At 40.4% G+C, this 26297-nt stretch overlaps 1 protein-coding gene across 9 annotated transcripts in view; it reads left to right on the forward strand.

Moving 5' to 3' along the window:
• C10H10orf67 (chromosome 10 C10orf67 homolog) overlaps positions 1-26297 on the forward strand; it is a 160387-nt gene that overhangs the window by 101985 nt on the left and 32105 nt on the right. For 3 of the 9 annotated variants that reach the window (XR_001299314.3, XR_001299311.3, XR_014818013.1), the window contains 2 exons: positions 23175-23475; positions 23655-24130. The exons of 1 other annotated variant lie outside the window; for it this stretch is intronic. Coding sequence is in view for 3 of the 8 variants with exons in the window: in XM_084980399.1 (XP_084836525.1) it covers positions 23175-23269 (95 nt within the window). In the remaining 5 variants the exon portion in view is untranslated. Of the gene's footprint in view, positions 1-23174; positions 23625-23654; positions 24131-26297 lie in introns of those variants that run through there. 5 more of the 9 variants (XM_084980399.1, XM_013980259.3, XM_084980400.1 and 2 more) reach the window with 2 other exon arrangements.

Consider the following 26297-nt stretch of genomic DNA (forward strand, 5'->3'; position numbering starts at 1 on the left):
GGTTCTGTATTTAATTTTCTGAGGAACCTCCATACTGTTTTCCATAGTGGTTGTACCAATTTACATTCCCAAAAAGGTCAGAATCCTTATTTTTAGAGAAAGGGCTCACACACAGAATGGATATTTCATCAAGATTAATATCACTTTTCCCTGCTATTCTGAGATGTATGGTTTCTGGTTGAATGCATGACTTTTTCCATCCAATTTAGGAAACTAATGCATACATATGGTGAAGAAAAGAATACCAATATGTAGATCTAAATAGTGATCTCTGCTAATTGAAAATGAATTGAGTCATACTTCAAAACTAGAAACTGTCTCAGCTGGAATCTTATTTCTTTTTTGTTAAACTGCCAATAAACCTGAACTCCTATTAAATTCCTGTTTTTCTGGAGTTCCCTTCGTGGCTCAGTGGTTGACGAATCCGACTAGGAACCATGAGGTTGCGGATTCGATCCCTGGCCTTGCTCAGTGGGTAGAGGATCTGGCATTGCCGTGAGTTGTGGGGTGGGTCACGGACTGGCTCGGATCTGGCGTTGCTTTGGCTCTGGCGTAGGCCAGCAGCTACAGCTCCGATTAGACCCTTAGCCTGGGAACCTCTATATGCCACGGGTGCGGCCCCAGAAAAGACAAAAAAACACAAAAAATAATAATAAAATAAAATAAAAAATTTAAAATTCCTGCTTTTCTAATTTAGTACTTAGAAGGAAAGTTTGACTCTTTCTAGCATCCTTTGTCTCCCATCAGTCCTTATGGTGCCTCAAATTGAACTCTTTCAGACGTGGAAGTACATTGTCCATATGTTTCTGTAAGTTTTTAGGAAACAATCGTGATTGCTTTCCTCTAATAAACAAGTTGGATTAACAAAATACAACATAATTAGATTGAATTGTTATTGATGGTAATCAAAAGGTGTCAATAATTTCTGTCTGGGAATCTTTAAAACTAGACTTTTATAATGAATCTTTATGTGAGGAGGAAGATATGAGTTTAAATCCTGAACCCTAATTTTATTTTATTTTATTTTATTTTATTTTGTTTTATCTTTATGACTGGACCTGCGGCATATGGAAGTTCTCCAGCTAGGGATCTAATTGGAGCTGCAACTGCTGGCCTGTGCCACGGCCCCAGCAACACAAGATCCAAGCCCCATCTGTGACCTATGCTGCAGCTTGTAGCAGTGCTGGATCCTTACTCCACTGAGCAAGGCCAGGGATCAAACCTGTAACCTCAGAGAGATAGCATAGGGTTCTTAACCTGCTGAGCCACGATGGGAACTCCTGGACCCTAATTTTAAAATCTACTTTTTGAAACCTGGATTGAGCTTTCCCAGAAAGGAACCTCTCTTCTGGTTCCTCCATGCAATAGAGAGGCCTTTTCTGTAGTGCTGACAATTATAGGTATTATCTTTTCCAGACGTGTCTACCCTGAGTGCAAAGGAATCTCTTGGCAATCACAGTGCTGACTGCCTTCTGGACTGGCATTCAGTTTACAGTAGGACCCAGACTGGGCTCTATAGCAGTCGCTAGCTTAGAGTATGGCAAGCTTTTAAAGACATTAGCATTTAAATAAGGAATTGGCTCTACTGAATTGTTGGAAATTCCAACCCATGCAGTAAGTTATTTCTAAAATATCATAGTGTAGGAATTCCATTCATGGCTCAGTGGTTAATAAATCCGACTGTGAACCATGAGGTTGCCGGTTTGATCACTGGCCGTGCTCAGTGGGTTAAGGATCCAGCGTTGCTGTGAGCTGTGGTGGAGGTTGCAGACACAGCTCGGATCTGGCATTGCTGTGGCTGTGGAGTAGGCTGGCAGCTGTAGCTCTGATTTGACCCTAGCCTAGAAATTTCCATATGCCTCAGGTGCAGCCCTAAAAAGCGAAAAATAAAAATAAAAAATAAAGTTGATTTTTCTCAGCCAAGCAAACCGTTTTTCAATGGTCTGTCTGAAGCAATACAAACCAACCTTGATGGCCACCTGGGCCAGAAGGTAGCCTCAACTAAAACAACGGCTGGCATTTCCTTTCCTTTGCCCTGAAAATGCAAAGTGTAGAGTTATTTCCACCCTGTCTACTGAAAATCCTCCTAAGGCAAAAAGCTCCCCCCCCCCTTTTGCCTTACTATTAAAATTAAAGGTAAATACTATTTTATGGTCCATAGTTTTGCAGGATGCCACAAAGCGCATCATTCTGGATATGGATCTGCACTGTAGGGGTGAGGGGTGGGGGGTGCTCCTACAGAAAGTCTCTGGATGAAACCCTGCTATTTCTTTCTACAAAATCTCTGATAGAATTTTAACATGTCATGTTCTCCCCTCTGTAGGTACTGTGGGGAAATGGCCTAGTTAGCACAAGTTTCTGGTTAATTGGCTTCCAGTTAATCCAAAATGTACTAGAAATAACTTTTCTATTTTTAATGGATAAAAAGGCCAATATATGAATGCCAGGCGGAAATTGAATTGCAACTTTACTAATTTGGAGAGTAAATGAATTTTTTCAGGAGTTCCGTCGTGGCTCAGCAGTTAACGAATCTAACTAGCATCCATGAGGACTCAGGTTTGATCCCTGGCCTTGCTCAGTGGGTTAAGGATCCGACATTGGCTTGAGCTGTGGTGTAGGTCGCAGACACTGCTTGGATCTGGCATTGCTGTGGCTGTGGCGTAGGCTGGCAGCTACAGCGCCAATTTGATCCCTAGCCTGGGAACCTCCATATGCCATGGATGCGGCCCTAAAAAGCAAAAAAAAAAAAAAAGAAAGTTTTTCATTAGAAAATAATCTTTCAAGTTTATGTCAACTGAATGGTATTCACACCAGACTTTCAAAGGACCCAAACCATCATCACAAAATAAGTCACTCCAATCTTCCCAGGGACTTCAGAAGGTTGAGTATCCCATTCAGGCCCTTAGGAAATAGTTCAGTATGTTATTAGTGTTGTCCTTTTTTTGCGGGTGGAGGAAAGAAGGAAGGATTTCTTACTTGCAACAAGTAAGGAAAATACCAGCAATTTTTCCCAAAGCGGTGTCTCCAGTTATTAGTGTTTTCAAGCACTGATGCACAAACACATTTTCAAAGTGTTGTTAGCTACACAGTTCGTATGTACCTGACTTAAAGACAAATCTTTATTACTTTTTATAACACAGGGGTGACCGTACCATATCTGGTGATAGGAGCCAAATTGAACTCCTTAAAGTTACTGTTGTATTGAGTTCTGCTTTTTAAATTTTGTAAGCAGAATGTTAATATTTTAAATACCCTATCAAATACTTATCTTCCCTGTTGACAGCATCCTCAGTGTCACTTCACAGATAAAGGTTCTTACGTTGTATTTTTATGCCACAAGACACTTTTGAAAAATCTGGGTAAGTAACACGTAATGGGTGTAGGTACTACTCGAAATGCCTTTCCAGTTGTAACTCCAATCCTCACGAAAACCCTGTTAGGTCGGCTCTCTTGCTTTCTCATGTCTATGGCGGAGACAGTTAGATACAGAGGGGTTTAGTAAGCTTCTAGGGTTGCAATCACAAATAAATAGATTATTAATTTATGAATAAGGCTGGGTTCAGACCCAGACAGTGTGGCCCCCAGAGCCAAGGCTTGTCATTGCTCATTTATATTGACTTGCCCCAAGACTCATGCATGACAATGTGTGGTTCCATTTTCAACAATATGCAAGGGAAAACATGTAATATAGCAAAGGCTTTGGAGGTGGACAGACCACTTTTCATCTCATTCCAGCCCCTTGCCCATGGGGCGACTTCATCTCCATTCCCTCTGCTCTAAAATGAGGATGATGACCCCACCTCCTAGCTTTGTTATGAGGATTAAATGAGATAACATAGGTGCCGTGCCTAGCTGACCCACCCCTGCCTTTCCTCCTGAGCTGTGGATAGTATAATTCCTGGGTACCCTAAATAAAGTCTGGCAAACCTGCATGTTAACCCACTCACTGCATGAGAGCTGTAATGTCCCCAGCAGTAGGCTGGTGATCTAAGAGAGCTGGTCTCTCCTGTAATTCTTTAGTCACTAATTCTCTACCTAGCATCAGTAAGAATAAAATTCAGAGTTCCTGTCGTGGCTCAGTGGTTAATGAATCCTACTGGGAACCATGAGGTTGTGGGTTCGATCCCTGGCCTTGCTCAGTGGGTTAAGGATCCGGCGTTGCCATGAGCTGTGGTGTAGGTCTCAGACGAGGCTCGGATCCCGTGTTGCTGTGGCTCTGGTGTAGGCCAGCGGCAACAGCTCCGACTCGACCCCTAGCCTGGGAACCTCCATATGCCGCAGGAGCGGCCCAAGAAATGGCAAAAAGACAAAAAAAAAAAAAAAAAAGAATAAAATTCATCTTTAGCATCAAAATATACAGTAGATGTTTTGAAAGAGCAAAATAAAGCATAAAATATAACTTTTTAGCATCAAAATATACAGTAGATTTTTGAAAAGAGCAAAATAAAGCATAAAATATAACTTTAAAGTTATATCAGGTGATATATCGTTCCTAAACAAATTGAAATTGCCTTTTTGTTATGTTGCAAGCTTTACTTGCCAAACACGCTAGCAAAAACAACAGAGTTCCTTGTGCAACAGTTTAAGTTTTAGAGATAGATAAATCCTCATTAATTTAAGGGAATAAAAAAGTGAGGTACAATACTATCTGCAAAATTTCAAAGCCAGCCTTTACGTAGTAGTAATTAGCCCAGGAGATCCCAGGTAACATTATTAATTTGTTTGCTACTTAACTGTGATAAAATTTGGGATCTGAGCTGCCCATTGTGTACTGTGCACAGACACAGATTTTATGTACTCAAGAAGACCTTTCTCACAGTCCAGTAATTAGGTGCTATTGACATTGTAATCTTTGGAAATGTTCCTAATGAGCCCCAAAGACACGAATCTCATAGATAAAACCTCAAAGTAACAGTGACCCTTTAAGTGGCTTGTCGGTAAGAGAAAGCTCAAACATAGATATCTGCGAGGCAAGAGTGACCCAAATTTAAACCTGGATTACATTGTATTGTTCATTCTCTGGGACTTTTAGGGAGGAAACAGGGAAGGGGTGATTTTTAAAGATCTGTAAAAAATAGCAGAACAATTGCAGTGCATTGGATAGGATTTTGAAACTTTTCTTATCACCCTTTGAAACATTGGACCTGAAAAGTGTTTTTTTTTACTAAATGTATTATCCACCAATTTATAAAAATAAATGTTAATTGAGAATGGAGTTCAGTTGCCCCGTATTTGTTTTAAATACAAAAATAATTTTAAAAGTCACACGGAAATTAGAACTTAGATAGAATTTTAGGCATAAGTGTTAGCACTGTTTTACATACTGTTTTTAGACTTCAGGTATAATTAACATAATGTTTTATGATACGTTCAAATGCATATTTTATAATATCACTGCATATACCCCATACATACGTAAGTAATATGTAACATTACTTAGCATGTTATTGGCTATTAAAAATATTAAAATAGGACTAACCTGATTTACAAAATATAATCGATGAAGGGGTCTGTTAAAATTTATGACTAATAACTTTTCTTCTACTTCCCTTGTTGTCACAAATTACCTATAATTCAAATGCTGTATTTCTAAGTTATATGTGTCATCTTTCTCTTCGAGATTTGGGCTGATTCTCAACTACCTTTTCTTAGGAATTTTCCTTTATGCCTATATTCCAGAGATATTTTCTATTTGAGGCATGGGGTTTAGGATATTAAATGACAAATTAAAGCCTCGAAGGTCAGCAGTGTGTCTTTTAAGATACCTTTCCAAATACGGAAAATTCTTACCGGTATAGAAGAGAGTCAAGGTGACCAACTGGATCCAAGAATTAATCACAGAAATCTGAAGTTCTCTATCTAACTGAAGCTTTGTCCATTGGTCAGATAGGGGATTGAAAAATGTAAAAAATGAAAATGGATAATCCATGCTTTGAAAATAATGGTAACAGTTGAAACACGTAGTAGAGGCAAAGTACTTTGAATTTGTAAGATCATAACAACTTAATAGAAAAAAAAGTCACAACTAATACATATTAAAAATGTACTTTTGGGAGTTCCCATTGTGGCTCAGTGGTAATGAACTGGATTAGTATCCATGAGGATGAGGGTTCAATCCCTGGCCTCAATCGGTGGGTTAAGGATCAGGCTGTGGAGTAGGTTGCAAATGTGGCTTGGATCTGGCATTGCTATGGCTATGGTGTAGGCCAGCTGCTACAGCTCCAGTTCCACCCCAAGCTTGGGAACTTCCGTATGCTGCAGGTGCAGCCCTAAAAAGACAAAAACAAAATTAAAATGTACTTTATTAATTTGATGGACAATCCTGTATTAACGCAGTCTAGTGATGGTTTTATGAATATGTAGATACTGTATCATTAGATAAATGCTGCTAAGGATATTCCTAATTATGCCCCAAAATGGTTTAGTCTCCACAGCATGAAGCATGAGGCAAGGATGCTTTCTGGTGTGTGCTATTTTTCAGTTGTTAAGCCATAAGTTGGATTCCAGCAGCCTCTCTGGATCCTCTGGTCAATGATTTCATGCCAAACCTCAGCTGCTCTTTGCTGCCCAGTTACTTAAGAGTAAATATAAACCATGTAAGCCTTTATGGTAGTAAGAAAATATTGAGAAATGTTTTCATTAGTGGAGAGACAAGTGGGTATTAATTTTTAAATTCAGGAAGGATTCTGTTGGAGAAATGGCAAATTGTTACAAGATACTGTGTATGGACTCATACAAATCATAGGTATATCAAGTGCACCCTTAACTGAGCTGGGAACGACATCTCTGTATGTGAAGGTATGAATATTTTTTTCCACTGAAGGAACCCCAAGTTTGGAACTGGAGGGAATAAACTGAGATCAGAAAAGCAGTATAAACTAAGTATAGTATTTGTGTTTTCACATCAGTAAGACTGAATTGAAAAAAGGCTTAATTTCCTCATAGATTTGATGTAAAAACAGTTTTTATATTTCTTGTGAAATAGTTCGAATATTCAGAAAACACAGAATTACATGTTTAACACCCCCCCAGCTCTGTTAGATTTTGCTATGATTGATTCATAAAAGAAAGAAAACAGGAAGATAGAATTGAAGCCCCCTGACAACCATTTATCTCCCTCCCCAGAGGTAATCAGTGCCCTGATTTGCATTTGTCAATCTTCCATATTTTATATGTTTCTATATACACATGAAATGTATCATTTGGCATGGTTTCAATGATTATATAAATGAGAGTGGAAGGCATGTATTCTTTCTTTCCCCATAAATGTTACGTTAATTATATATTTTGCTATATGTAGCTTGAGTTCACTTATTTTACCTGCTGTATAGGATATTCAGGATGTGATATGCTACAGTATATTGTTTCTCAAGTTGATGGGACTTTAGAAGATTCTCAATTTGTTGCAGTCATAAGCATATTACATAAGCATATTACAGCTGCTGTAACTATATATCCCTGTACACTTCTCATCGTCTTACGTTTAAGAGTTTTACTAGAGTAAATGCCTAGGAATGGAATTGCTGAGTTGAAGAGCATAAATACATCTTTACTAGATACTGCCAAATTGGGCCACTAAAAAGCTACATTAATTTACACTCATACCGTAGTGTATGAGTTTGTATTGTTCCATATTCTTACTAACACTTGAAGTTGCCATAGATTTTATTTTTTGCCAACCTGATGGGTGTGAAATTACCTCTCTCTCTTTTTGGCCACCTCTTTTTTAAGTATATTTTCCCACTCTGAGTTTATAAAGATAATTCTACACGGTCTTCTATAAATATCACTGATTCGATTCTCACCCTTAGGTGCTTTAAAGCATCAGAATTAATTTTTGTGGATGATATGATTTTGGAGTGTGACTTTTGTTCCAATGAAATGGCCATAGATCTAGCACCATCTATCTCCCCCACTCCTGATTTGTAATGCTACCTCTGACACTCTGACCTATGCTGCTTTTCCATGGACTTTTTTTTCCATGGACTTTTTCTAGGCTCTTCATTCTTTACAACTGACCTATTTGTCTTTTCTGCTCTAATACCAGACTTTTAGTAATTTGGGTTGTAAAATAAAACTTGATAGTTGGCACAGTAAGTCGTTCCATCTTATCTTCATAATTGTCTTAGCCTCTTTTGAGTCTCTACTTTTTTTTTTTTTTTTTTTTTTTTTTTTTTTTTTTTTTTTGCTTTGCTTTTTAGAGCCACACTCTATGGAGGTTTCCTGGCTAGGGGTCGAATCAGAGCTGTAGCCGCCAGCCACAGCCACAGCCACAGCCACAGCAACACCAGATCTGAGCCGCGACTGTGACCTACATCACACTCACAGCAACACCGGATCTTTAACCCACTGAGCGAGGCCAGCAATTGAATTCACAATGTCATGGTGCCTAGTAGGATTCATTTCCTCTGCGCCACAACAGGAACTCCTACTTTTTTCATGTGAATTTTAGGTTTACCATTTCAAGATCTATGAAAAAAAATTTTGGTATTTTGATTTAAAAATTGATTTAGGGAGTTCCCTGGTGGCTCAGCAGCTTAAGGATTTGGCATTGCCATTGCTGTGGCATGAATTCTGTCACTGGCCTGGAACTTTCACATGCCACAGTCATGGCCAAAAGAAAAAAAAAAAAAAAAACACTGATCTGGAAAGAATTAACTTTTTTTTTTTTTTTTGTCTTTTCTAGGGCTGCACCCACAGCATATGGAGATTCCCAGGCTAGGGGTCTAATCAGAGCTACAGCTGCTGGCCTATGCCAGAGCCACAGCAATGCGGGTTCGGAGCCACGTCTGTGACCTACACCACAGCCCACAGCAACGCTGGATACTTAACCCACTGAACAAGGCCAGGGATCAAACCCTCAGCCTCATGTTCCTAGTTGGATTCATTAACCACTGAGCCACAATGGGAACTCCAAGAATTAATGTTTTTATGACATTGAGTCCTCATATGAAAATGTTGTAACTTTCCATTGATTTGGAGATTCCTGTATAACTTCTTTAACAGTGTTTTATAATATTGTGGTAAAGGTTTTTACACATCTTTTATTAGATTTGTTCTTAAGTAACTCATAGATATAACCATCTTATAGTTTTTGTTACTATTGTAAATGGAATGTTTTTTACTTATGACATATTTTAAATGTTTATTACTGTTGAGTATTGGGTTTTGTATTTTCATCTTGGTTCCAACAAACTTGCTGAATGCTATTGAGTCAGTTTATCTGAAAAGTCTCATCATTTCTATTTAGACAATCACATCATCCATAGCTTAAAAGATTTGTCTCATCCTATTTTTTTTTTCTTCTCCGGTTCATTACCACTGAGCCACAATGGAAACTCCTGATCTAAATGTTTTAATTTTTATGTTTATTTCTCTGTTGTGCATATGGATGAATTTCTCAGTGTTACCTTTGCCATTTTGCTAATCCTCTCTCTTCAGCCATGCCCAATTTATCCCTTTTTTTATTTTTTAGGGCCACACCTGCAGCATATGGAGGTTCCCAGGCTAGGTGTCAAATCGGAGCTGTAGCTGCTGGCCTACACCACAGCAATGCCAAGTCCAAGCCACATCTGTGACTACACCACAGCTCACAGCAACGCAGGATCCTTAACTCACTGAGCAAGGCCAGGGATTGAACCTGCATTCTCATGGATACTAGTCAGATTCATTTCCACTGAGCCACGACAGGAACTCCTATCCCATGTTTTCATTTTCTTTTAGTGTCTTTTTTATTTCCCAAGACTTTAAATTGATTCATTTTCAGAGCCATCAGTTCTTATTTTATTCTGGCCTGTTTTGTATCATAATTTATTTTTTTAGTGGACACTGGCAATTATTTTGGGGTATACTAAACACACACATTTTTAGAACTTTGTCAAATTCTTTCACCAAGTTAGGTTTATCTGGACTGGATTCGTGTCCTGATAGCTTACCTTGCTGTTGTCTTTCCTACCATCCTTATTTTGGAACTTTAGTTTACAGGATCAGGTTTCCCTCTGTCATTCATGTTCCTTCTCTCTCTCTCTCCACACAAATGCACTGTTTTCCTGAGTACAGTTCTGTGATTACACCCACTTTTGCCACTCTCACCCACAGTCTACAGCGCATTCTTACAAGTTTGGGGTGCCTGTTCTGCTGTGATGTTAGGGCCTGGCAGCCCCTAAGCCAGCAGGTGGCTTGGCTCAGTTCCTCTAAGTTTTGCCTTCAAGCCTCCCAAGTCCAAAGCTTTCTTAAAAGCCGTAGCCCCAGGTTAGAAACTACGTTTTCCCCTCCCAGTTTCCTTTCATTCGTGCTTCTGTCTTTTGAGGAGTGATTTGTTCTTTCACCCACCATGGAGCATGCTTAGCCTCTGTTACCAAAAGGAGCTTTATCCTTGGCTGTCACTATTAATTTCTGCAGCTGGAATTAAACAGGCCCGTGGTTTCAGCCTGTGTATGAGCTTCCTAGGGCTGCCCTAACAAAGCACAGCAGCCCAGTTGGCCAAACTACAGAGATTTACCGTCTCACATCTGTGGAGGCTGGAAGTTTGAAGTCCTGGCGTCAGCAGCGTGGGTTCCTTCTGATGTCTGTCAGGGCACCTGTCTCAGGTTGCCCTGAACTTCTGGAGCCTCAGGTCTTCCTTTGCTTTAGACAATGATCTCCCCATGTCCTCACGTTGTCTTCACTGGGTGTGAGTGTATCTGCGTCCAAATTTCCCCTTTTTTCTGAGGACAAAGACATGTTGAATTAGGGTCCACCTTAATGACCTCCTCTTAGCTCAATATCTGCAAAGACCCTATTTCCAGATAAGGTCACGTTCACAAGCATTGGCAGTTAGGACACCAGTATCTTTTGGAGGCGACACTAGCTTGTGTTGCCCCCCCGCGCAGCCACGTTCATGAACAGCCTTGTTCACTGCTTTACATTTCTTTACCTGAGAAATGTTTATCTTGTTCTGCCCAGTGTGCCATTCGTTTTTTTTTTTTCTTTTTTGCTTGTATTTATCATGCCCATCCACTGTGCTGAATCACAAACTTGCTACTTTGTACTTCCTTCTCTCCCCCATCAAAAAATTCCTATGTGTTCAAACCAGTTTTCTTCATGTTTCTGGACCAAAGACCCTTCATTTGATTTCAGTTTTACCTTATGTATATAATCCGTTCCAAGAACACTTCACCTTTGTAAACACTGGCCACATTTCTTGTTATCCTCTGCATCAAAGGCATGCATTAAATATCTACCAATATCTAGTTTTTTGATTGCACCCACAGCATGTGGAAGTTCCCAGGCTTAGGGCTTAAATCTGAGCCACAGCTGCAACCTACACCACAGCTGTGGCAACATCAGATTCTTAACTCCCTGCACACAGTGGGAGCTCTTAGTAAAAGTCCTTTCCCCTGCTGTCCTGTGTGTAAAATAGATAATAAGTTACGTTTTCTGGAAAAGGATATATTATGGGTTAATTTATGTCCCCTCTCTCCCAAAAGATGCATTGAAACCCTAGCCCCAGTTCCTGTGAATGGGACCTTATAGGGTCTTTGACATTGTAATCAAGGTAAGATCAGGTCATTAGGGTGGGCCCTAACCCAATATGACTGGTATCCTTATAAGAAGGGGGAAATTGGAACACACGGAGAATGCCATGTGATGACAAGACAGGAATTGGAGAGATGCAGCTGCAAGGATCCGCATCCACCATCAGCAGTTAGGAAGAGGCAACAGAGGATTCCACCCAGAGTCTGAGAGCAAACATGGTCCCTCGATTTCAGACTTCCAGCCTCCACAAGCCGTGAAAGAATCAAAACGTGTTGTTCTAAGCTGTCTGGTTTATGTTACTTTGTTATGGCAGCTCTAAGAAGCTAAAGATAGGATGGCAATTTGATAACTTCCATGACATCCACCTTCAGTAGTATATATAGGCTGCCACTGTTCCCAGTGAGTTCAGGGAACTTGTGTTTCCAGTTGGTGTTCCATCTTAGGGTAAGGAGTTCTGCCCTTGACTTCCCATGTAACAGAGACCTCTCCCCAAGCTACTTCCTCCAACCTCAAAATATGTTGTAGTACTAAGGAGACAGATGTGTTAAGTCTCGTGTGTATAAGTGTGCCTGCTTCCTTGGCATTCAGTAAGTAATCCATAAATGTTTAATAAGACTGAGTCTGGGAAGTTCCCATCATGGCTCAGGGGAAATGAACCTGACTAGTATCCATGAAGATGCAAGTTTGACCCCTGGCCTTGCTCAGTGGATTAAGGATCTGGCTGGCGTTGCTGTGAGCTGTGGTGTACGTCGCAGACCTGGCTCAGATCTAGCGTTGCTGTGGCTGTGATGTAGGCCAGCAGCTGCAGCTCCAGTGTGACCCCTAGCCTGGGAACTTCCATGTGCCACACATGCGGCCTTTAAAAACAAAAAACAAAACAAATCAAAAAAACTGAGTCTGGGAGTTCCCGTCGTGGCGCAGTGGTTAACGAATCCAACTAGGAACCATGAGGTTGCGGGTTCGGTCCCTGCCCTTGCTCAGTGGGTTAACGATCCGGCATTGCCGTGAGCTGTGGTGTAGGTTGCAGACGCGGCTCGGATCCTGCGTTGCTGTGGCTCTGGCGTAGGCCGGCGGCTACAGCTCCGATTCAACCCCTAGCCTGGGAACCTCCATACGCCGCAGAAGCGGCCCAAAGAAATAGCAAAAAAAACAAAAAAAAACAAAAAAAAAAACAAACTGAGTCTGAAGTTCAAGTCACTCAGACTCATAATTGTGTGAACTTGGACTACAACGTGACAATGTCCCTATTTGTTCTTGGACTAAAGAATCCCGTGCCCCAAAGCTCTCTTCCTATAATCACGTCGATGCCTCCTTTTCTGACTCGTCCCTTCCCCTCCTCTTTAAGAGAGTGCCCTCCTTACCTTTAATGTCAGTCCTCCAGAGAGAAATCAGAGCCTGCTCTCTATCCTCCTCCAGCCCCAGGTTACTCCATTTGCCTCCTGGCTCTAAATCTCCCCAACACTGCTCCTCCTTAGGTCACCAGAATCCATCAAATGTGAAGTACAGTTTCCACTTTCTCCAGTATATCTCCTCTCCTGGGCCACACCCCTTGCATTTTTGTTACTAACGAGCCTCCCTTGATGTTTGAAATGCTCTCCTCTTGACTCCAAGACACTGACCTTTTCTAGTTGTCCTGCTTCTCAGAGCATCCTTCTTAGTCTCTTCCGGTTACTCAATTGTGTCCCTGCTCTGGGTATTAAGTGTTGGAGTCACTAAGGATTTCATTCTTTGATTCATCTTTATTCACTTTGTTATTCCTCTGCTTAATCCTTTAGTAAATGTCTATACTTTCAGAATAAAACTAAATTCTTCAGTTTTGCATATAAGACCATGCATAATCCCTGCTTCTCCTCTACATGAGCTCTCTAATCTAATCATAACAAACCACTTGCTGCTCCCCAATATTCCATGCTATTTCATGCCCCTGGCCCTTCATACATGCCTGCACGTAGGTGGTAGATCATCTGCCTCCTTACTTTCTGTGACTAGCTGGCCGTCAGTGGCCTCAGGCTGGCTGGCTGCTGGGGTCACAGGGCAACTATACTTACTTTTCTCATCATTGATCAGGCCAACCCAGCCTTGCTTTCATGACGGTGCCAGGGTTCTCAAGAGCAGCAAAAAAGGGCAAACTCCAATGCAGGAGGACTGTTGAAGTCTGCTGGCCCCATGTTTACTCCAGAACCATTAGTTGGAGCAAGTCTCATGACCAAGACCGCTCAGTGTGGGAGGCAACTGAAAGGCCGTGGATACCAAGGGAGGCACACTACTTAACCTCCTAGGTTTCACCTTCTTTTTGTTCATTCATTCCACAGATTCTATGAGCACCTACTATGTTTTTTTAAAATTGAAGTATAGTTGATTTATAAAGTTCCATCAGTTTCTGGTGTACAGCAAAGTTACTCAGTTGTAAGATGTTCTTTATCATATTCTTTTCCATTATGGTTTATTATAGGATATTGAATATAGTTCCCTGTGCTACACGGTAGGTTCTTGTCATTTATCTATTTTATATGTATAAGCTTATCCCAAACTCCTAATTTATCCCTCTTCCCACCCCACCTTTCCCCTTTGGTAACCATAAGTTTGTTTTCTATTTCTGAGAGTCTGTTTTGTTTTGTGAATAAGTTCATTTTTGTTGTATTTTAGATTCCACATATAAGTGATGTCATATGGTATTTGTCTTTCTCTGTCTGGCTTATTTAAGTATGATAATCTCTAGGTCCATTCATGTTGCTGTAAATGGCATTATTTCATTCTTTTTATGGTTCAGTAATATCCCTTTTTTAATAAGATTTTTATTATCCTTGATGTACAGTGTTCTGTCCACATGCTGTACCACAAAGTGACCCAGTCATACATACATATGTATTCTTTTTCTCACATTATCCTCCATCATGTTCTATCACAAGAGTGACTAGATATTATTCCCAGTGCTGTACAGCAGGATCTCATTGCTTATCCACTCCAAATGCAATAGTTTGCATCTATTAGCACCATACTCCCAATCTATCCCACTCCCTCCCCCTCCCCCTTGGCAACCACAAGACTTTTCTCCAAGTCCATGAGTTTCTTTTCTGTGGAAAGGTTCATTCATGCCATATATTAGGTTCCAGATATAAGTGATATCATATGGTATTTGTCTTTCTTTTTCTGACTTACTTCACTTAGTATGAGAGTCTCTAGTTCCATCCATGTTGCTGCCAATGGCATTAGTTTGCCCTTTTTTATGGCTGAGTAGTATTCCATTGTGTATATGTACCACATCTTCTTAATCCATTCATCTGTCAATGGATATTTAAGTTGTTCCTGTGTCTTGGCCATTGTGAATAGTGCTGCAGTGAACATGTGGGTGCATGTGTCTTTTTTGAAGGAAAATTGTGTCCAGATATATGCCCAAGAGTGGGATTGCTGGGTCATATGGTAGTTCACATTTGATTTTCGGAGGTACCTCAATACTGTTTTCTATAGTGGTTGTACAAATTTACATTCCCACCAACAGTATAGGAGGGTACCTTTTTCTCCACACCCTCTCCAACATTTGTTATTTGTTGACTTGTTCATGATAGCCATTCTGACTGATGTGAGGTGGTATCTCATAGTAGTTTTGATTTGCATTTCTATAGTAATTAGTGATGTTGAGCATTTTTTCACTTGCCTGTTGGCCATCTGTATATCTTCTTTGGAGAAATGTCTGTTCGGGTCTTCTGCCCATTTTTCAGTTGGGTTGTTGGCTTTTTTGCTTTTGAGTTGTATAAGTTGTTTGTATATTTGAGAGATTAAGCCCTTGACAGTTGCATTGTTAGAAACTATTTTCTCCCATTCTGTAAGTTGTCTTTTTGGTTTTTGTTATTTTTATGGTCTCCTTTGCTGTGCAAAAGCTTGTCAGTTTGATTGGTTTATTTTTGCTTTTATGTCTGTTGCCTTGGGAGACTGACCTGAGAAAACATGTGTGAGGTTGATGTCAGAGAATGTTTTGTCTATGTTCTCTTCCAGGACTTTGATGGTGTCTTGTCTTATGTTTAAGTATTTAAGTCATTTTGTGTTTATTTTTGTGCATGGTGTGAGGGTGTGTTCCAGTTTCATTGATTTACATGTGGCTGAACCATTTGCTGAAAAGACTGTCTTTTTCCCATTTTTTATTCTTGCCTCCTCTGTTGAAGATTAATTGACCATAGGTGTCTGGATTTATTTCTGGGTTCTCTATTCTGTCCCATTGGTCTGTATGTCTGTTTTTGTAGCAGGACCACACTGTCTTGATTAACATAGCTTTGTAATATTGTCTGAAGTCTGGGAGATTTATGCCTCCTGCTTGGTTTTTGTTCCTCAGGATTGTGTCGGCAATTCTGGATCTTTTATAGTTCCATATAAATTTTTGATTTGTTCTAGTTCTGTGAGAAATGTCATGGGTAATTTGATAGGGATTGCATTGAATCTGTAGATTGCTTTGGATAGTATGGCAATTTTTACAATGTCAATTCTTCCAACCCAGGAGCATGGAATATTTTTCCATATCTTTGTTTTGTTCATTTGTTTGTTTGTCTTTTTTTTTGTCTTTTTAGGGCCTCACCCAAGACATATGGAGGTTCCCAGGCTAGGGGTCTAATAGGAGCTACAGCTGCCGGCCTATGCCACAGCCACAGCAACACCAGATCCAAGCCACGTCTGCAACCTATACCACAGCTCATGGCAACGCTGGGTCCTTAACATACTGAGCAAGGCCAGGGATTGAACCCGTAACCTCATGGTTCCTAGTCAGTTTCCTTTCTGCTGTGCCACGATGGGAACTCCATTTCTTTGAATCCTCTTTAATTTCCTTGATTAATATTTTATAGTTCTTAGCATATAAGTCTTTCATCTCCTTGGTCAGGTTTATTCCTACGTATTTAGTTTTTTGGGGTGTGATTTTAAAAGGCATTGTATTTTTATATTCATTTGCTACTATTTCATTGTTAGTATACAGAAATGCAACCAATTTCTGAATGTTAATCTTGTATCCTGCTACTTTGCTGAATTTGTTGATCATTTCAAGTAGTTTTTTGTGGAGTCCTTGGGGTTTTCTATATATAGTATCATGTCTTCTGCATATAGTAACAATTTTACCTCTTCTCTTGCAATTTGGATACCTTTTATTTCTCTTGTTTGTCTGATTGCTGTGGCTAGAACTTCCAATACTATGTTGAATAAAAGTGGTGAGAGTGGACATCCTTGTCTTGCACCAGATTTTAGCATGAAGGCTTTCAGCTTTTCTCCATTGAGTATTATATTTGCTGTGGGTTTTTCATAAATGGCTTTTATTATGTTAAGGCATGTTCCCTCTATATCCACTTTGGTAAGAGGTTTTATCATGAATGGATGTTGGACTTTGTCAAATGCTTTTTCTGCATCTATTGAGATGATCATGTGGTTTTTTACTTTTCTTTTTTAATGTGGTATATGATGTTGATTGATTTGCATATGTTGAACCATCCTGTGAACCTGGGTAGTATGGCAATTTTTACTTGGTCGTGGTGTATGATCTCTTTTATATGTTGTTGGATTTAGTTGGTTAAAATTTGTTGAGAATTTTTGCATCTATATTCATCAGATAAATGAATATAATTTTCTTTTTTGGTAGTCTCTTTGTCTGGTTTTGGTATTAGGGTGATGGTGACTTCATAGAATGTTTTTGGGAGTATTCCTTCTTCTCAGCCTTTTGCAAAAGTTTAAGAAGGATGGGTATAAGTTCCTCTTTGTATGTTTGGTAGAATTTGCCTGTGAAGCCATCTGGTCCTGGACTTTGTTTGTAGGGAGTGTTTTTACTACATATTCGATTTCATTTATAGTGATTGGTCTGGTCAGTTGACCTATTTCTTCTTGATTCATTTTTGGTGGGCTGTCCATTTCTTCTAAGTTGTCAAATTTGTTGTCAAATATAATTGTTCATAGTATTCTCTTACAGTTTTTTGTATTTCTGCACTATCCATAGAGAGGTCTCCTTTTTCATTTCTTATTTTGTTTATTTGGGTTCTTTTTCTCCTTGGTGAGTCTGGCCAGAGGTTTGTCAATTTTATTTACCGTCTCAAAGAACTGGCTCTTGGTTTTATTGATTTTTTCTAGTGTTTTTTGAAGCTCTATTTTATTCATTTCTTCTCTGATCTCTATGATTTCTTTCCTTCTGCTGACTTTAGATTTTGTTCTTTTTTTTTTCTGATTTTTCGAGTGATTGATTTGAAATTTTTATTCTTTTTTGAGGAAGACCTGTATCACTATGAACTTCCCTCTAAGCACTGCTTTTGCGGCAGCCCATAGATTTTCATTATCATTTGTCTCAAGGAATTTTTTTAATTTCCTTTTTGATTTCCTCATTGACCCATTGGTTTTAATAGCATGTTGTTTAGTCTCCACGTATTCAGTTTTTTTCTCATTTCTTTTCCTGTGGTCGATTTCTAGTTTTATGCCATTGTGGTCAGAGAGGACACTTGAAATAATTTCTCTTCTCTTAAATTGTTGAAGGTAGTTTTGTGCCCCACTATGTGGTCAATCCTTGAGAATGTTCCATATGCACTTGAAAAGAATGTATATTCTGATTTTTGGGGGTGTAATGTCCTGAAAATGTCAAAGAAGTCTAACTTTTCTATTGTGTCATTTAGGATCTCTGTTGCCTTATTGATTTTCTATCTAGAAGAGCTGTCCATTGATGTGAGTGGGGTGTTAAGGTCTCCTACTATTATTATATTCATATCAGTTTTGCCTTTTATGTTTGTTAGTATTTGTTGTATGTATCTGGGTGCTCCTATATTAGGGGCACATATATTGACAATTATAATATCTTCTTCTTGAATGGATCCTTTTATCATTAGTGTCCTTCCTTGTCTTTATTTATGGCCTTTGTTTTATGAAAGTCTATTTTTTCTGATATAAGTATTGAAACTCCTGCTTTCCTGTCTTTTCCATTGGCATGAAATATCTTTTCCCATCCCCTCACTTTCAAGTTATATGTGTCCTTTCCTCTAGAGTGAGTCTTCTGTAGACAGCATATTGTAGGCTCTTGTTTTTTATGCAATCTGCCACTCCATGTCTTTTGATTGGAGCATTCAGTCTACTGACATGTAAAGTAATTATTGATAAATATGTATTTATTGCCATTTTAGACCTTGTTTTCCAGTGGCTGAGTAATGTTCCATTGTATATATGAACCACATCTTCTTTATCCATTCATCTGTCAGTAGACACCTAGGTTGCTTCTGTGTCTTGGCTGTTGTGAATAGTGCTGCAGTGAAAATTGGGGTGCATCTATCTTTTTGAATTAGAGTTTTTATCTTTTCTGGGTACATGCCCAGGAGTGGGACTGCAGGATCACATGGGAACTAGGACCACCTACCATAAACAAAGCCTTAGGTCAGGTACTCGGGATGCAGAAAATCTTCTCAGTGCTTGGAATTTGCATTTGAAGGCTGACACTCAAAGACTAGCACATTCAATAAAAGTAATACCAGGATTCACGACATAGGTCCCACGCAGCAGGGCGAACCTGAGAACGCCTCTCTGCATTTGTCACCGTGTCTGCAGAATTTGCTTCCCTGTGACCATCAGGATTATCACTGGTAGCCTCTTCCCCTATGAAGATGGTAAAAAAGCCAACATATTAAAAACATGATTTTGAAATTTTCAGGGTGTCAATTTTTAAAATTGTGATTGAAAAATTACTGCATTTTCTTTGGTAGCCTATAAATTCAAGCATGAGATTGTATGAAAAGAGCATTTCCACTAAATATCCTAACATCAAATGTGGGCCAGAGGAGCAGTGAAAATTTTAATCCTCCTTGCTTGTTTATAGGAACAAATATGCCCACACCTTCAAATTCATACTCGTGCAGATTACAAAGACCAAAAGTCCAAATGAAAATCCCTTTTGAAATAAGTAGCTGAAGCCTCCATATTAGGTGTAATGATTTTTTAGGCTTAGGACAGATTGCATGGGGAGCCCAGGCTTTCATAAAGCAGGGGGTGGGGGAATTGAGTTGGGCCTTCATTTTCTCACAAAAGGCACAATGTGAAGCGCATCTGTGAACATTGCATAATTTGTTATGTTCTACAAAGGGGTGGGTTTTTTTTATACACATACCAAAGCTGTTTGGTACTGTCTCACCAATGATCTCCATTCAGGTCCAGAAAAGAAATTGGCCTCAGAAGAGTGAAAGGGGAGTAAATTTTTCTTTAAAAATTAGATACAGATTATCACTTCAAAATGCAAGAGGGAATTTTACAAGTGATGGTGCACTGATTAGCTTTCCAGTGGACACCTAGTCCTTTGCGATTCACATACTAGCTGTGGTCAGCTGTGACCAATGTGGTTTATTACTCTCCAGAAGAGTTGAACTGAGATTACCCATCTAATTTAATTGAGAAATGTTGGGTGAACTTGAACTGTTTCATGGACATGAATGACCAGAGAATTTATTTGATAAGCCATTAAAGGCTGAATATGGTAACTCTCTCTTTGATGGTTTGATACAGTTGTTTCTTTAGTTCATTAGCAAGTCTCTCCTATACTTTTTTCTTGGTGGTTATTGTTCTTCTCATGATGCCATGAGCAGCAGCCGAAAAGAAAAAGGGGGAAAAACATTTACATGCCACATCGTTAGAAAAAAATGTTTTCTACCTACCTTTACCAGTAAATATGCATGAGAGTTTTTAATGTGGTTAACTCTTTACAAAGTGACATCAGCTTATAAGTAAAGGAAGCTAACAGTAATAAAATTGTGGAAAATTAGTAAATCCACTGTATTTTCATATGATCATCCCTAGATGATTTTTAAATAGTGTCTTCTGATTTCCTTTATTAAGGGGGGAATAAAAGATGTTCGGAAGTTAACATGTTATTCACCAACATCCTTTGCATTTTTTTTGTAAACTGGGCAGTGCAAGCTATCATTGCTGATATCTTGGTGCAGCATTTATGTAACTTTATCAGGAGCAGAACACACAAGGTGGCATCAGATGAAAAAGTGCTTTCGCTTGCCTCGTATGTCTGCTAACATTTAAGATCAATTCTGCTGTATTTCCAATGACTAATGCCAAGGTATAATTTGGATGTAGGCATCTTTAAAAAAAAAAACTGTATTTAAATATGATGCCTTTTAAACTACTCACAGAAACTCAGAGAGGGTAACTCTAAGAATAAATTACAAAATCACACCTCATGTTCCTAGTGACTCTTTAAATGGAATTTTTCATTGAAACTTTGTTATTAAACTAGAAAGTCCTTTTGGTAGTGCCCATACAAGCATAATAAATTGTATATGTTTGTGATACTGAATGACTCTGGCCCATATGCTGCACTGCAAAGCTACATGAATGAGGCATTTACCAAATCAGGCCCACCACATTAAACAGAAAAACAATCTTTATTCATGGTAACTTATCAGTTTCAATTAATCAACCTTAACAATGGAAATTCTGATGTGTTCAAGCAACTTGAAAGCAATAGGTCATCTTGAGGGCAGCCATGTTGTGTCTTTGTGCCTAAGGTTTCAAACAAAGCAACTTCACCAATAAATATACATGCATATACATACATACATGTGCATATATATACATACCAATGGATGGCCACAGCTATGCTGGGTCAGGCCAACCAAAATGCATGTTAAGTGTTTATGACTTTTATCATAGCAAATGTGATTGCTTTTCTCCAAGTATTACTTTTTGAGCTCTGCAAGTGTAAACAAAAGGAAAGAAATTTCCAATGGATGACCATCCTTTCAGTTTCTGTGCTGCTATGTGAATAGCATTGTGCAAACCATTCCAATGGTTTTGAAAAGGGGTAACCATTGGTTTGATTTGGTTACACGGTTTAGTAAAGAGCTCCCTCCCACTGCCTTAGGGTCTGTGAAAGGTCTGTGACCTGTTTAGAACTGCCAAGTGAAATGTCATGTTGCCCCTCCCAAATGGGAGTATCTGCATTCATTTGATCAGTATAAAAAATGATTGGGGATGGCGAGATCAGTGCTTTTGAATTGCAATTTATAGCAGTTTACAAAAATGCACATTGTTGGAAAAGAAAACATGGAAGTGTTTCTTTCCAAATTGCATTACCTGTGAAATGTCATTAGTCTTTGAAGGATATTTACATCCTTTTTTTTTTTTATTATTATTTAGGAGACTTACTTAAACTAAAGAAAATCAGAGTTATTGTGTGATAATTTTTTAAACTTGCATTTGGTTCTAGTAGCAGAATTTAAGGGACACAATGTGGCTGCATTCTTAGGGTAAACGTAACTTGTTATCCTTTCTGCTTATTCTCTAAGATGGTCTTTGCTAATCAGTTGCATCAGCAGAGGATTCCCAGTTATCTTTCCCAGATTCTGAAGGAGATTCATTTGCTGGTAAATGCCTTGTCTGCTGATTTCTAACAGGGAATCTGAAGCCACAGGCATATTTAATTCTACCAGGTCTCCATTAATTCTTCAATTGTTTCCTACTGAGACTTCTTTGTTGGACGGATACTTTCTAAATTATGTTACCCATAGATTCATCTACATGTATGCACAGTCTCATAAGAGGAAATATTATTTCTTTTCATTAAATGCATACAAGAGGACATAAACTTTATCCCAAAAGTTAAGGTAGGCTGTTCAAGTTCATAAGGCTTAATAGAGCCACTTGGGAAAGCTCCATCTCTTCACCTTAGGCAGTGAGTAGAATCAAACTGTGTTTTGAAGAATTCTTCTTTAGTAAGAAAAGTTACCCTGGGAAAAGGGCCTCAGAACTTCCCTGTCTGATACTTAACTTGAGAAAGAGGGGCCGTGCTTCAGAAAAGACTTGACCCAGATACACTCCCTAGCACTCCACTTTGAACCTCCCCACCATTGAAAGCTGAGCTTGTCACGTTTTTATCTTTGTTCATGTTAAGCCTTGGAATGACAGCCTGGCTCTGTGTTCCTCTCTCCCACTGCCCTGGCTGTAAGTGTCCACATTGACACCTACCGGTGACCGCAGGCTGCAAGTCTTTGTTGCCTTCTCCACGCTCCTGGCTTTCACTGGGATTAGCTCAGGGCCTTTGTTCCCCTTCAAAGCTGGAACATCACACCCCATGTTGTGGCTTTCCTGTCTCAGACCCCCAACGCTTTCCTCACAATTTACACACCAGGTAAATGTCCCTCCCTACAGAGCAGAGAGCCAGCCTGGGGTGGGGGGCGGGGAGGGCCAAACCTCCCGATTTCCCAACTTCAGAATCCAGCCACGTTGGTTTTCTTTCCTTCTCATTCATAACTTTCTATTTCATAGGAGGACAGACTGAAAACACAAATGGAAATGTAAACCTTAGTTAGGTCCTTGGATCCAAATACAAGACAACCCCTGCCTTGTTTTCGTGACTCTCAGAAGAAGGTCATTTACTGGCCTTGATAACAGGCACCTGAAACCATCTCTCCAGTCTAAGGGCTGGAGGAAAACTATGGGGGGGTGGGGGCTGGAACTTGACTGTACCCGCTGCCTTGAAGGCCAGTGAGGATCCGATCTCCTGACTTAGCTCCCGGCTGCCTACCTCAGCTGGGGTCAGGCCTAGGAGGACCCCCTAAAAGCGAGGCAAAGAGCTATGGGTGAGGAGTGGGGAATGGTTTATGTACAGTAAGTAAAACAAATTTTCCTCTCTCTTCATCTTTCCATACATTTAGTGAGGTTGTCGGAACCCCTGGAAGAAGACCTTTTGGAGAAGCCATCCGTGCCCCAGAACACCCCAGCGGACGGTCTGGATGCTCCTCCTGAGTAGCGCCACACAACACTGGGCCGAGCGGAGCTGGACCCCAGAAAGAGGGCCCTCCCCATCCTGGCGCGAGGCCTGCCTCCCTCGTGAGGGATACTGTCTCCAAGGCGCTTCTAAATGAACGGCTCCGTCTCTCCAGATGTCGTGCGCTCACTGGAGCACCGCCCTTGAGAAGGCGAAGGGCGCCCTCTTTGCACCTTCCCAGGCCCTCGGTGAGCGGGAGGGGGGGGCGGGGCACGCGGACCCTGAGCGGCCGGCGGCCCAAACCATCCAGGCCCCTCCCGGGCTTAGCGGTGTGGCCCACCGCCTTAGGGCGGGAAGGGACGACATTCAGTTAAGATTAAAAAGTTTGAGGCACTAACCCTGTGTCACTCCCTCTCTAACCCACCAGGTCTCCCTATACCAGGAAGTCAAACCGATCTGCTGTCTCCTCGCCTGCCAGCTGATCCCCATAGAGGCGAGCCGTAAAACCCCCAAAGAGGGTTTCCGTTTCCTCTAAGCAGGTCCACTCTTCCATAGGCACGGGGCTCCTAGACGTATCTTAAATGCCGATAACAGTTCTTTAGTAAGTATGGAAACTCTTTGGAGTTTTGCTTCCCGGTGAGTGTCTAGATGAAGATTCTTCCAAGTGTCGGTTCTTTACGGAATGTCCAGGGCCGGTTCCTGCAAGTCCCGGTCGCTTTCTTCCGTGCGTAAAGGTCGACTCGGTCCTTTCCGGTCCCCTAACTGCAAGTCGGGCGCAGGCTGTAGCTCACTCTGAAGGTGGTAGGCACTGGAGTCCGGATTTCTAAGGCTATTGATGAAATCTCAAGAAATGTATTTGTGGTAGCTGTCACATAAAGCTGATCTACCCTGGTACAAAAGAAAGCGAGAGAGGCGATTTATTTGTGCGTAAAAGGCAGTGGGTTTAATTGGAGAGAGAGACGTGTTACTTTCACCGCAAGTACATGGGGTGGCATGGCGGTGGAGCATTATTCGAGCTTCATCTACTATGCACTATATGCCACCGTCTCCAAAGGAGTGTTGCCCTAGAAACTTGTTTTAAATCTGCTGCTATATATCAACACCTTGTTTTAGCAGTCCTTGGCTGAATTACAGTTACACAGTTTGGCGCTTCTTTCAAATTTCCTCCCATCAGTTTGGCTAAAGAAAGGAATTTTTCTCCTTTAGAAATGAATTGGCTTAATTAGTAAGTAGATTAATGGCAATTGCTGGTGAGTTGGTTTCCAGCAGAGTTTCACCAGAGAGGGTTAATCGGAGTCAGGTCTGGAATCTTTCCCAGAACTGGCTGCCAGCCATTTCCACCAACCAATCAACCCTACAAGAAACGGAGGAAATGAAATAGAATTTATATTCTCTGTGCTATTATCCTGGACGGAAATTCCTTGGAAGCAGCCACCTGGTTGGGTGTAGAACAGACTGTTTCATTTCAGAATTTTCACAGAAACTTTGAAAGGTTTATCTGGTTACCCAAGAAGAATTTCAAATGGCACAATGAGCGTCTCCCAGAAAGCGCATGGAAATGCCTGAGAGTCTCAGTCAATTTCAGGTTTTACAGAAGTTGTACAAACCTCTCAAGTCCCACCCTAAATCTTGTCAACCAGAAGCCTTTACAAAGTTTAGTTGTATGTTTTGCAGCCTTTTCACTTATTTTTTTCATAGTGATAAAAATGCATTCATAGTTTAACTTGCAGCTGCATTACTCTTGCAAAAAAAAAAAAAAATCCCTGCTGAGAAATGCATATAATAGGAAAAACAGATCGGCTGGACAGCAGTGTAATTAATGCCAGAAAGGGCTGAGGCCGGTTTCATAGTTTGTCTTTTGAGGATATCAAGACGAGACCTGGTGAAAAATGACGCATGCTTTAGCATTTCAGAAAGCTGGCAACTGGCAGCGCTTTTCCTTTTTTCTTTGACTTTCTGCCTCTGAACAAAGAGGTCGGCAGAACTAGCTAGGTTGTAATGAGTTCTATGTCCCTAGCACATTAAGTGCATCATGGAAACATATTGTATCGAAATAGTTTGGAGGAGAATACCGGGGATGAAAGAGAATGGGTGCTTTGATCAGCTCCCTGGGGTCCTGAGCGCGCACAGACTGACTTGCAAGGCGTTATTCAGCTCCAGCTAGACACACTTACAACACCATTCAAAGAAATTTGCATATCTGTAATTTATCACATTGGTCCAGAACATTTTTGCAAGGTAAATAAAAGTTGGCTGAATTAAAAAAAATCAATCATCGCAGATATAGTGGAAACTGTGAAGCCTGTCTCCATTAAAAACGTAAAAAATATGTCCATAAAACATGATGATTTAGAGCCTGACTTTATTACAAAATGTCCTTAGAGCAACAGGTTATGCGCTGACAAAGACAAGAGTGGCCGCAGTTTCTTTGCGCTTCTACTTTAGGGGAGTGTATTTGCAGTTTCCCACTGGAATAAAGGCAGAAAGTTGAATAGATGTGTGTGGCTATAACCAGCCTGCGACATGCAGAGAAAAATTAGTACACACTTTGAGGAGATGTGAAAGATGGCTTCATTTCCTTGGTGTCTGCAAGGGCTAAGTTAAATCTCATTTCTTCTGCTGTTGATTTCATTGCCAAGCCCTGGTTGCTGAATTTAGAAGCTCTAGAGGATGAATTGTCCCGACACCCGGTCAATAGGAAAACTTGCTTTGGAATGCCCCATGAGAACAAGTGAAAACTTAACAGGCAGGCATTGTTCTGAGTTTTTAAACAACCCAGTTAAACAGCAAACAAGAATCTTCAACTTGACCTTGGAAAAGGCTGTGTGCCTGTAGATAATCTATCAAACAACTCTGGATGACAATGATATATTTCAAAGTATTGTCAGATGAAAAGATTGATAAATTTGCTGCTGCAGAGGGAGAACTTTGGAAACAGGCAACAGGCAATTTAGCGCGCTCCCTCTGCCGCCACCTCCTCTGTCCCTGCTGCCCCGTCCCCACCCTGCCACCCCCCAGCCTTGGGGCCAACTCTATGGAAGAGGGCCAGTAAATCAGCACTGTAATATTT

Source organism: Sus scrofa, chromosome 10 (assembly GCF_054392235.1).
Source record: "Sus scrofa isolate SSC_HxYL_T2T_F1_AM1 chromosome 10, Sscrofa_HxYL_maternal_Yorkshire_Landrace_v2.0, whole genome shotgun sequence".
In the NCBI taxonomy this organism is placed as follows: domain Eukaryota; kingdom Metazoa; phylum Chordata; class Mammalia; order Artiodactyla; family Suidae; genus Sus; species Sus scrofa.